General features: G+C 41.4%; 1 protein-coding gene across 1 annotated transcript; it reads left to right on the top strand.

Moving 5' to 3' along the window:
* Nucleotides 1–2,252: 2,252 nt before the first annotated feature.
* kcnmb2a (potassium large conductance calcium-activated channel, subfamily M, beta member 2a) lies at nucleotides 2,253–10,994 on the top strand. Its single transcript, XM_014991725.2, has 4 exons — nucleotides 2,253–2,326; nucleotides 3,056–3,226; nucleotides 5,589–5,781; nucleotides 9,913–10,994. The coding sequence occupies exons 1-4, from the start codon at nucleotides 2,268–2,270 to the stop codon at nucleotides 10,195–10,197; spliced, it is 708 nt and encodes a 235-aa protein (XP_014847211.2). The 5' UTR covers nucleotides 2,253–2,267; the 3' UTR covers nucleotides 10,198–10,994.
* The last annotated feature ends 393 nt before the right edge of the window (nucleotides 10,995–11,387 follow it).

Raw genomic sequence — 11,387 nt, 5'->3', positions numbered from 1 at the left:
GTTCTTGCCAACAGTAACAAGAAGACTGACAGAAAACACTTCCAACAACAAAGCTCTCTGCTGAAGCAATGGAAGGGGCCTCTGCGCCCCCTACGGGTGTGTTCTCATATAAAAGACTGCACTTAATTGAAACCCATTGAAGTTCCTATGGTTCACTGATGAAACCCCTCGTTGAGTCTGCGTAGACACGAAGTCGGAGAACTTTCCACACACTCTCTGTTCTTTCCGTCCAAATCCAGCCCAATTTATTTATAAAGCGCATCTAAAAACAGAAGTTTGCCCAAAGTGTTGTACGCAAAGCAAAAAAGAATAAAAGTCGAGAGCATAACAACACTCACCCCCAGAACAAAGACAATAAGAAGAACATCTCAACTCAGACTGGGGCCAACGCTATTGAAAAATGATGTATTAAATTAAAAGAGACTTAAAGACAGGAAGCAAAGACGCCTGTCTAATATTCAAAGGCGATGAATTCCAAAGTTTGGGAGCCACAACAGAATGAGTTTGATCTCCTCTCAGTGGTCAGCTGAGGGGAAGGGAGATAACGCTGGAGTATGACCAATTCAATTCAGTTCAGTCCGATATACTTACATCACCAATTCACAACGAATGTCGTCTCGAGACAATTTACAAAGAAAATCCCTTCAATTCAGTCACACATGCATTCCTATCAATCCTACTTGTCAAACAGTTCAGCTTATTTGGTTAATTATTCACAGTAGTTTAAACCATTTCGGTATAAGTGAACCCAGCAGATCGCAGTGAGTCACTGGATAACATTAGGTTGTTAGAATCCACTTCTCTGGGAAGCGGTACAGTGGCCCTGAAGACCAAACCACGACAACAAATCACTCAACTGTGAGGATGTGGGGTTTGTGTGTTTAATATTTAATTTAGTCCCGGTGCTGTTGTGTGGAGCCCCTGGTTGCTTCGAGGTGTCTCTTGTTCCCATAATTATCCCCTGTGTATTTAACCTCACCTGTGTCTCCTGCTGCTCGCTGGATCCTGGCTTGTCGTTCCTTGTCATAGTTGGTAGCTTTGGTCGTCATTGTATGTCTTCCTGAGTTAGCGATCTGGTCCAGTTCCTTACCTGGGTTTTCCCAGTGTTGTGAACCTTGCGGACATCATTAAACTCATTCCTTCGCCTTAACCAGGGTCTCACTGCGCCTAAATCCACCTTCTTGACATAAACCCAACTACAAAGTGTAAAAGACAACAACATATTCATTTTGTAGATGTGTTTAGTTATTTGTTGAAGTGGTTTGCACTTCAGGGCCACTGTAGATCTGAGGTGGTCCTCACACCTCCATCTAGAGACTGTCCCTCCAAGAAGGGCCCAGTAGTATGAGATTGCATTTTTTGGGGCAGCATAAGAAGTACAAACCATTTTGGAGGCATTGATCATATTTTTCACTGCCATTGTTTTATCAGGCGAGAGATACAGAGCTCTGGTAGTAAAACCCAACAGTCATAGACAAAGTTTTGTCACCAAGGCAGTCTCCATGACGATCACAATGAACACTTAACAGCTAGAAGGTTAGGATCTAGAAAAACAATAAAGGTAAAGCATAATGTGCATATTTCCACTATTCTAAACGTTCCTCTAAACTGCTGTATCCCCCACAAGCGTTTTTTCTGCCGATGTTGAATAATTGCTGCTATCAGTAAAGGGTTTCCACTGACTCTCATCACAAAACCCCTGGCTGACTCCCGGCTGCCTTCCACATATCAGCCAGTCGTTCATTTAAATCAAATTTATTGCTGTTATTTATGGGCCCAACGCCGGATGGATTGAGACAATATCCCCCGTTTTTAAAATGCCATTGCTGTGGACTCAATGACTACTTGCTGACAGCACAAATGTTGGGGATAAAGAAGGTCGGTTTTCCACCCGGACCTCATCAACGTCAACACCTTCCATCTCTAGCTATTTTGTTTGCCCTTTGGAGGATTTCTTTGTGTTAGAAGTGAGATGTTTACCTGAAAAACACAGGAGTGCTTTCAGGCCTGGTAGAAAAAGCTTTATCCTCCACTGAATGAACTTACTGAACGAATAAATTGTCTTGCACAGGCAAAATCCATCGAAGGTAAATTCTTATTTGACATTTTCTTGACTTAACTTACTCTGTAGCCCAGAACAGAGGTAATAAATGGGAGAATTCATTGCAAGAGCCGAACATAAAACCATAATTTTTCATAGGAGTTTCCAGCAGTCTCGCTGCTGCGGCGCTTCGGCAAGCGGAGGAGCTCCAAGGTCATCAGGAAAGATGTTTTTTGTGGCAGGGGCCAGAAATGCCGCAGCATCGGGAAGAGAAAACAAGAAGAGGTAGGTGCTGTTTTCAATATATTTACACTGAGAAATGCAAAAGTTCACACGTTGCTCAGAGAACTACCCTTAAAGCTGCGGTACATAACTTTTATTAAAACTGTGACCATGCCATGACAGTTTGCTATGAGACAGATAATCTGCGGGAAAAAAAATCAATCCTCCCTGAGCTGCTATTGCTGTAGAAATACTCCAGTCCCTGTCAAAAACAACCAATCACAGCCAGGAGGAGGGGCTTAGCGCTGTCAGTCATCCTCATGTTGTCCCTGCTAAATGTACCAATGGTGAAGAAACAGCTTACCATTTCAGGAAAACCATTTATCTGCTGTCATCAGTAGCTATGCTAACTAGCCTTAGCATTTGTGGCAGACTATGTTGTGGTAAACCACCTGTGGCTTAGCAAAAAGCAAGGGAGAGGGGGTGAGTATGAGAGTGATTGAGAGCGCTAAGACCCGCCTCCTGGCTCTGATTGGCTGTTTGATTTCTGTAGTCAGTACTGGAAACACCGCAACACCGCGAGAAGCTTGACTTTTTTAACAGATCATCTGTCTTATCACGATAGAATGATAATTTTAACAAATATGTTAAAAAAAACTTATACTTCTAGAAAAGTCATACACTGTAGCTTTAATGACCACATTTTTATTTTATTTTATTTTATGTTTGTCTTTGTTTTTGTCTTTTAAAAAACATTTTAAAAACTGATGCCTTTTGACTTTCTGCTCTTAGGTCGATTTACCAGAAGTTTCGTGAGGTGGATATTTTGGACAAGAAGAAAACAGTGACGGCTCTCAAACCTGGAGAAGACCGGGCCATTCTCCTTGGACTCGGGATGATCCTGTGTTCAATGATGATGTATTTTGTGTTGGGCATCACCGTATTACGCTCGTGTGCAGACAGGTACTGGTCTGCTGGTTACTGTGTCACAGAGATGCACCTTGTAGGGCAGAAGTACTTAGAAATAAAAGAAAAACCTAGCAAAAAAGCAGATAGCAACAGGGTAAAGCGGAGAGAGATGAGCCGCGCCACATGAAATTGTGATTGACAACAGCGAGATCTGCCCTCTGGTTCTGATTGGTTGTTTCTAGTTAGTGGTAGGTGAATGCAGAGGAGCTCAATTTTTTTCAGATTATCCGTCTCATGTTCATACTGTCACTACATAGTGACAGTTTCAGCAAAACAGTCTTTTTTTATTTTATTCTTTTATAAAAGTTACATACTGCAGCTTTAAATGATTCATTGTTTTGTGCTGAGACCCATCACTTCCAGGCCGCCGTCTTAAACCACCTGGTTCTCTTCAATAGGACTGAGTTTAAAACCATAAGAGTCGGAGTCACGCACTATTGACCGGCCGTGATGTCAAACCCACAGGGAAACTGACATGTTGCTCATACAGAGCTTAAGCCTGTAAGGGTCAAAACAAGATAGAGTGTCTGAATTACAGCTTAAACCTAAATGGTTTTGATGAGTCAGATTTCATAAAGTCTCGGTTCTGAGAGTCCAGTGGATTTCTGGATTCCTGCGCGGTGTTTCCTATCCCCCCTCTGTGACTGTACTGGAAGCTAAATCACTAAATCACGAGGAACAGTTTTGGCTTGTGTCACTTATCCAATCGGATTCCAACATCAAATGGTTTCTGCAGACTTTTGGAGAGTTCTCCGGAGAGCATCGGCAACTTACTGGACTCATCCATTCTGCATGATGAAGCATGAGAGTTTCCAGGCTGTTCTGAGCATGCACCGAGCTGCTGTGGCCAAACAGCAGTGGCTGAGTTCTGTGGTGGAGCAATGGAGAGTCTGGTAGCAACCAGGATCCCTTTAAGATCGGTGCAACCTTACCATGCATATACCGGTCTGAAAAATAAATTAATGTGAAACACTTCGGCTGCTGCTGCTGCTACGTGCTTTCTGTCCTGCCACTGCTAGGACTGTAAGCTAAAAGATATCAACAAGCAGCTGAAACAAACAACAACCTCCATGCTCTGTCATAGAAATTAGCATATGTAGGTGTACTGAGAAAAGTATATTGAGACGGGACTCTGGGCCCAGAAAGTAAAGGCAGAGCAAAATTGACCAGTAAAATATAAATAATAGCTTAAGCTAGTACAATACTTTTAACCTATAAATTGACCTGAAAACATCACATTTTTTCACTGTAACAAAAAAAAAGAACTTTTAAGAAACCAATTTATGCAATTTCTTAGCAAAAATGTTGATTTGGGGTTTAATAATTCTTTCAGAAAAGATTAAAACACTTTTCATAAAACAACACTGAACATGAGACATGCCACCTTACTGCCTCTTATCACTGCAGATCAGCTTTTTCCTTTTCTTTTTTTAAGTCAGCAACTTATCAAAATTTGGGTTTTACTTCCTCAGATGGGCATGGAGGTGACCACCAGTGGGCAGGGCTCCCGCTCTTCTTCTGTCGTTAAGTTTGCATTTCACATTGATCTTACAGAAAACATAACAAATAAGGGAGGAAAAAACAATTTTCCATATTTATTAGAACTATCACCATGTTTTAAAAGTATAATTTACAGATAATCTATGGGGGGGGTCTAACCTCCTCCAACACCACCCAGTGCTACAATTGTGCCCTGCAAAAATGCACCAGTCCTCCAGCCAGGGGGAAGGTTTAGTGTCGTCAATCAACTTCGTGTACTCACTGCTCATTGTGCTAATGACAGAAAAACAACTTACCGTTAAACAAAAAACGTTTATCCGTTGTCATTGGTGGCTATGCTAACTAGCCTTAGCATTCGTGGCAGACTATGTTGTGGTGAACCAGCTAGCGTAGCAGTGAGCATGAGAGTGATTGACAGCGATAAGACCCTCCTCCTGGCTCTGATTGGTTCTTTCTGACAGTATATATTAAAAGAGATAATCTCTTTTATATGCTCTCATGACAAAATGATAATTTTAGCAATTATGCAAAAACATATTCATATTTTTTTCTAATAAAAATGACGTACAGGTATTTTACATCTAATAAATGATTTGTTTCATCCAGAAGAAGTTGGGAGAAGAACAAATTCCTCCCTTAAAGTACGATCACCACTGGCTAAAATTAACCTTCTCTTCCTCTTTTTTCTTTGATACATTTTTAAAAAGTTACTATTTTCCACTGTAGAGAAGATACTAAAAACTCAATTTTTTAAAAGAACCTCGCTTGAAAATCTTTTTTTTTCCTTTGACCCTTTAGGCAAGGACTTACAAGTAAAACAACCTGAGACAACCGTCTTTATCTTTTGTTGATACAGTGTGTGGACAGAGGAAGGGACGTGTGCTGTCATCAACTCCACGGTCACCGGGGACATGAACTGTTCTTACAGCTGCGGGTCAAACTGCTGGAGGTGCAGGTTCCCCTGTCTGCAGGTGTATGTGAGCGTCAACAACACGGGTCGAATCGGCCGGCTGTCGCACAACGAAGAGACGCAGGACGCAAGCTCTGAAGTAAGTCAAGCGCCAGAGAAAACACCGTGACTGGCTGAGTCAATTCAAATGTTGGCAGGAGGAGTCGGCATGCTGGCCACAGCGACAGACTCACCGCAACCACTGATCAGAGAGGGTCTGTTGATTTAAGGGGCCACCCTGTATGTAAATGAGAACAATCAGAGGCAGGTGATTGGCTTAGCAGGTTTTTGTTTTTACTTACGGCAATCTGTGTCATGTGACTAAGCATTAGTAGTCACATGACATGTCATATAGATATATGATGTAGATATGTTGAACTAGATATTCAAATTTACATCACAGTATTTTTCGACTGTCTTGGTCCTCTGTAATAATTTGGTCTTTTTCGTGTCAATTTTTGTAAAACTGAAAACTCATCAGATATAAACGTTCTCTCTCTGTAAGGGAGCGAATCATCATCAGCTCATAAAGCTGGTAACAGCTTATTTTATTTGAAATGTTTCACTTGGACAAGCTTTACACAACAAGATGAAAAAGGAAACGGACCTACATTCAAATACTGCACGTGGTTGGCTCAGTTCGTCATTGATGACGTGATCCTTGGGTGGCACATTCAAAGCCCGAATCACACGTCACAGATTGACTGAACCAGTCTTTGAATGTAGGCCTTCTACGATCATTTGGTCACTAAACTTATTTTTGTCTTGCAGAACGAACCAGTTAGACAGGTTCTTGGGATAGAAAAGGTTATCCTTCCTGTCTTCTCTCTCAGTCTATCCCTCTTAGCATAGACTGAACATGAGGGTTCGTTCACAAATGTTCCCACACGAGACGAAAAAGAAAAGTTTTAGTGCTTTACGCTTTGCCGCAAGAGGCATTGCCCGCCCTGGTTCCCATCCAGGGCGGGCAATGCATTGGGGGGGCATTGCCCGCCCACAGAATCAGCCGTGCCCGTGGGATGGGAACCTTTTTTTTTTCTTCTTTGAAAAAAATCAGAGTGGCCAACTTTCTCTTTTCCCCATCTCCATTTGTCAGTCATACAAATCAACCAATCATGACAGACCAACTGCAAATTAAAAAGGGGCGTGTCACTTACTCATATATTTATGTTTATCTTCAGGAACAGACCTGCTTTTATTCGTGCAGCATGGCTATTCGGACTTATTTCAAAACTAATCATCTGAGGACAAAAGGTAACAAACGGAAAATATATATATATATTTTTATTTAAAACAAAAAAAAGACTTTGTCTTTAAAAAAAAAAAAACACCAAAAAACGTACGCCTTCCAGCGTGTGGCGTAAGGTAGGAAACTGGCGCTTTGCGGGGTGGGGGAGGAGGAGTTGCCCCTGTTGCGGTGGTGCTGTACGTCCTGGCGGGCAGACCTGTATGCAGGGGTGAAAGTAAGGGGTTTCGGTAGGGTACTGCGAACCCCTAATAGATTTAGCGGGGGTACGCAGTACCTGCAAGAGATGGGAGCAGCTGTCTGCTGTAAAACATCAATGGGTTCACTGTGCAGCCGTGAGTTCACCCACTAATCAGCCGTGACTGATTAGATTTTCAAGAACAATCTAAAACACGACGTAATCAGTTAATAAATAACTTTTTTTCCGTTTCATGTTTTTTTTCTGAACTGTTCGTGCTTTGCTAGAGCAGCGGTGCAACACGTCGATCGTGGAAGATTTTGAGTCGATCTCGGCATTAGGTGACAAACTGAACGCCGCCAGGAGGCTGAGACCAGCACGTCCTCCTCTGATTGGCTTATGAAAACGTTCGTAACTTTATTAAAGAACCACAACAAAAAATCAATAAAACGTGTTCAAATTAATGACCCAACAAGGTGTTGCGCAATTCTGTGCGTTTCAGTTCCATTACCAAAATAACTAGCAGAGCAGGAGTTTAAAATTAACTAATCAACCACCGCTGTGTTCATAAGACCGCTTATTAATAATCGCAAAATAAATATCAAGCCTGCAAACCTAATATCGTAATGGACTGAATGTTATGTTTTTAACGTAATCTCTCGTCGGCTTGGAGCGCAGGAGGTTGCCATGGCAACGGGTGTGCTTAAATGACAGAGAGTCGGAAAATTAAAAGGTGCGAGTGGTTTAGAGTTGATCACCTGTTCAGGTTGTTTTACCTTTGTTTACCTTCGCCTTGGTGCATCACAGCCGCTGTAGTTTCTGAAAGTTCGATAAACAACAAACTTGGACTAATTACCTCGTTCTTTGTGAGAATACGTCATTTTACAACAAACATCAAACACGGCAAATATGTTTCATTAAGTATTTAAGAAACAAATGGCTTCTACCACGATAATTATGTGAAATTAAATCAATTGTCTAATATAAAAAATAGTTTGGTGCTGTTGGGCTCAGAGTCTGAGAGGCTTTTCCTTTATTAAACTTTTTTTTTTTGCTTCTTATTTAGTGGAAATGTTGATGAGACTCAATGATAACCTTTTTCAACCTTTATGGCTCCACTGTTGAAAATGAGAAGCTAACATTCACAAATGACATTGAAATAAAATCCAGTCCAACATCTGGTTTGAGGTGATTCCTCTGGAACCTGTTGGAGGAAAAATATCCCAACTTCAGAAGGTGAGCTTTAACTTAACAGAGCTCTGTGGTTCCTCCTATCAGTGTGAGAGTCAGGGTGAGGAGGCGCCATGTTAGGAAGATGAAGCGGAAGCTGCAGGATCTTCAGAACAAATAGGTCACGATGCTGGGCTATTGATTATCCTTCTATCTGGACACAGGATCAATATAACCAGTTTAAAGGCTAAAATGAATGGTTATATGCCAAACATGGAAAACTGGGATGCACTCCATGCCATGATGTTCAGAATTTAGGTCTCATGGCATCTCAAGGTGTCAACATTGCAGCCAGCGGGCTGAGGGAAATACAGCTCCATTTTGTAGCAACTCAAGACCTACCCAGCTTTTATCGCTTCGCAAAAAATATATTTATTTATTTATGTTTTGGTCATAGTACCCCCAAGAATTTAAAACTACTTTCACCCCTGCCTACAGTGCATACCAACTTTTGTGCTGCTACCAAAACTTTAGCTATATTCCGCTAACTTCGAAATATCACAATTTCGTAATTGCCCTGTTTCCAATGAATAAGAATTGCAAATAAAATCACAAGTGAATAATTTGTTCAGGTGACAAGTCATTAATATGCCACTCCATTATCCTCCAACTACTTCCCGTCATCTTCTTCTTCGTGGTTTGCGTCACTCGTGTTTCCATTACAAATGTCTGCAAAACTTTGTCGATTTTCCCCTATGTCGAAAAAGCACAATTTTCCAATTGTGGTGTTTTCAAACAAGGAAAGCTATTAAAATCACACACGAATAAGCTTGTTGATGTAATAAGTCATTAAAAAAATCTTAAAAAAACATTTTCTCGAAGAGAAGGCTGGGCACGGGAGAGCCCTCCTGTCCTGCGGCGACACACTCGACAGGATTCACCCTGGATTTATTCATAACAGGATTTCTGCTGTTTGGAGCTTTGCTAAGACTTGCAACCCAGCTGAGGACTCTAAAACTCACTGACAGGTTGGAATCGATCTCGGAGAAGTTGCTAGTTTCGGCTCAGTGGAACGACCAAACTCATTTGGATAATTGGGAACTGAGATGTATTGGAGAGACTTTAAGGAAGATTGAAATTTATAATCTCCCTGACCTAAGACGTTCTCTTTCTGAATTGGCTTTCCCCGTGTCGCCTTGGTAGGACTGCATATTTCCAATCTCCTTGAAGATATGTAAACATAACGCTTCTTTCCACATGCCACGCCATTATCCTTCAACTTCCTGTCGTCTTCTGCATGGTTTGTGCCAGTGGCAACGTCGGACTGTTGATTGTGTGAATTGCCAGATGCAAAAAAAATTGCTTTCATTGCAGTTTTGCCATAAACCAATTTCAATGCAACCCAAAAAAAGACACCTCATCCTAGCGCCAAACTTTTTTATTGAAAAACGAGTTTTTTTGTTGTTTTTTTTTCAAAATTGGCTAATAAATTAAACAAATTTATTCTTAAAATGTCAAATTGTGCAATTATATGGTGAATGGAAAAACAGCTACTAGCATTCGCTGTTCTGTAAAACTTGGGTAACCAAATAAACGTTTCGCTCAGTGTAACCTGCCATCCTCTGTTTGCCTTGCAGTGTGTCTACATCCCCCGGTGCCAGAAGGACAGCGCGGCCATGCGCGCCGTCATCGTCAACATCTCCCAACACTTGAAGACCAACCAGCACGTCTCCTGCTTCTACGACCCCAGCGAGCAGCAGGACACGGTCCTGCTGACCCGGCTCTATGACCACAGCGCTGCCTTCCACACCCTGTTGTGGCCCTCGTGCACGCTCACGATTGGGGCCCTCATCATCGTCATGGTGAATCTCACGCAGTACCTCTCCAGACTTTGTGAGGAGATAGGGAAGATCAAGAGGTGAATTACGTGCGGCGGCTCTAAAGGTCACAAATGTTGGGTGATCGACATCTGACATGTGAAGAGGATTTTTTTTTATTATTATTTATTTTTAATCTATAGCAAACTTTGCTCTGACCTTTGGCAGACTTTCCTCCCTGGCAGAGATTCTGAAAACTTCCACTGAGCAGCAGGAGGATGTAGCTTGTTTATAGAAGCGGACTGGATGTTCCTGGCCGGAAGCTGACAGACATGGAACTGGCTGTTCCTGACAAAACAGAGATCTTTCTTTTGCATGGTTTTAAAGCTTTGAGAGGAAAGTGTTTAATCCAAGCACTGCGTGAGACTTCAGAGAAAAAAAGAGTGACCAGAGTTTTCTCCAGCTGCACTGAGCGTAGGATAACAATGCGCTGCTGCTCCCCCCCACCTGTTTCTATGCTCTGCCACTCACGCGTTGGAAGCTAAAGGAGTCCCACCCATCACTCATTCAGACAAGAGACAGACTGAGACTGGAGCTTTTTAAAGTGAAGATGTGTTGTTTTTCACTCAAGGTTATCCTCAGAATCTCATTTCAGGATATGCCTACTTGAATGCTCTGACATATAACAGAGTAAAAATATTAAAATATCTTTGAGGAACTTCCTGATGGTTTATTGTAGTCTCATCAGCGCTTTCGCATCCAAGTAGGACACAAAGTAGATACGAGAAAACAACTTTAAATCACTGACCTGCGCTAACCTACTTCAATGGGACAGTGTGTATAAAATGCTTTTTTTGGGTTTTGAATTGAACAAAACTAAAAGTATTTAAACAACAACAGAATATTGGATTTTTACTTTCATTTTTCAGTGTTTGTCATCATTTCTGCTGCTTTTTCTTAATGTCTTTGTTACTCATTTCACTCATCCAGATGGATTAGGATTATGGCAACAATATGAAAATTGGTACCGATTCCGATATTACTATTGATGTCATGGCCAATAACCGATATTTAACAATATTGTACATATTACATATTTCACTATCCTTTTGACACCTTGATGAAAATGACCACAACAATGACTTTCCCTGCTTTAGTGAAATTACCCACAACCTCTAGCTGTGTTTCCATTGACCATATGTTTGCTTTATTTGACATTTCAAAAATAAATTCATTTCATGTAAACATGCCAATTAAAAAAAGTTGTTCAATAAAAGATTCTGACATTAGGATAA

The sequence above is a fragment of the Poecilia mexicana genome, unplaced genomic scaffold, assembly GCF_051168715.1.
Source record: "Poecilia mexicana isolate PSO_F unplaced genomic scaffold, ASM5116871v1 scaffold_17, whole genome shotgun sequence".
Classification (NCBI taxonomy): Eukaryota; Metazoa; Chordata; class Actinopteri; order Cyprinodontiformes; family Poeciliidae; genus Poecilia; species Poecilia mexicana.
Note: the sequence above shows the minus strand (reverse complement) of the source record. Positions and strands in the feature narration are given on the sequence as shown.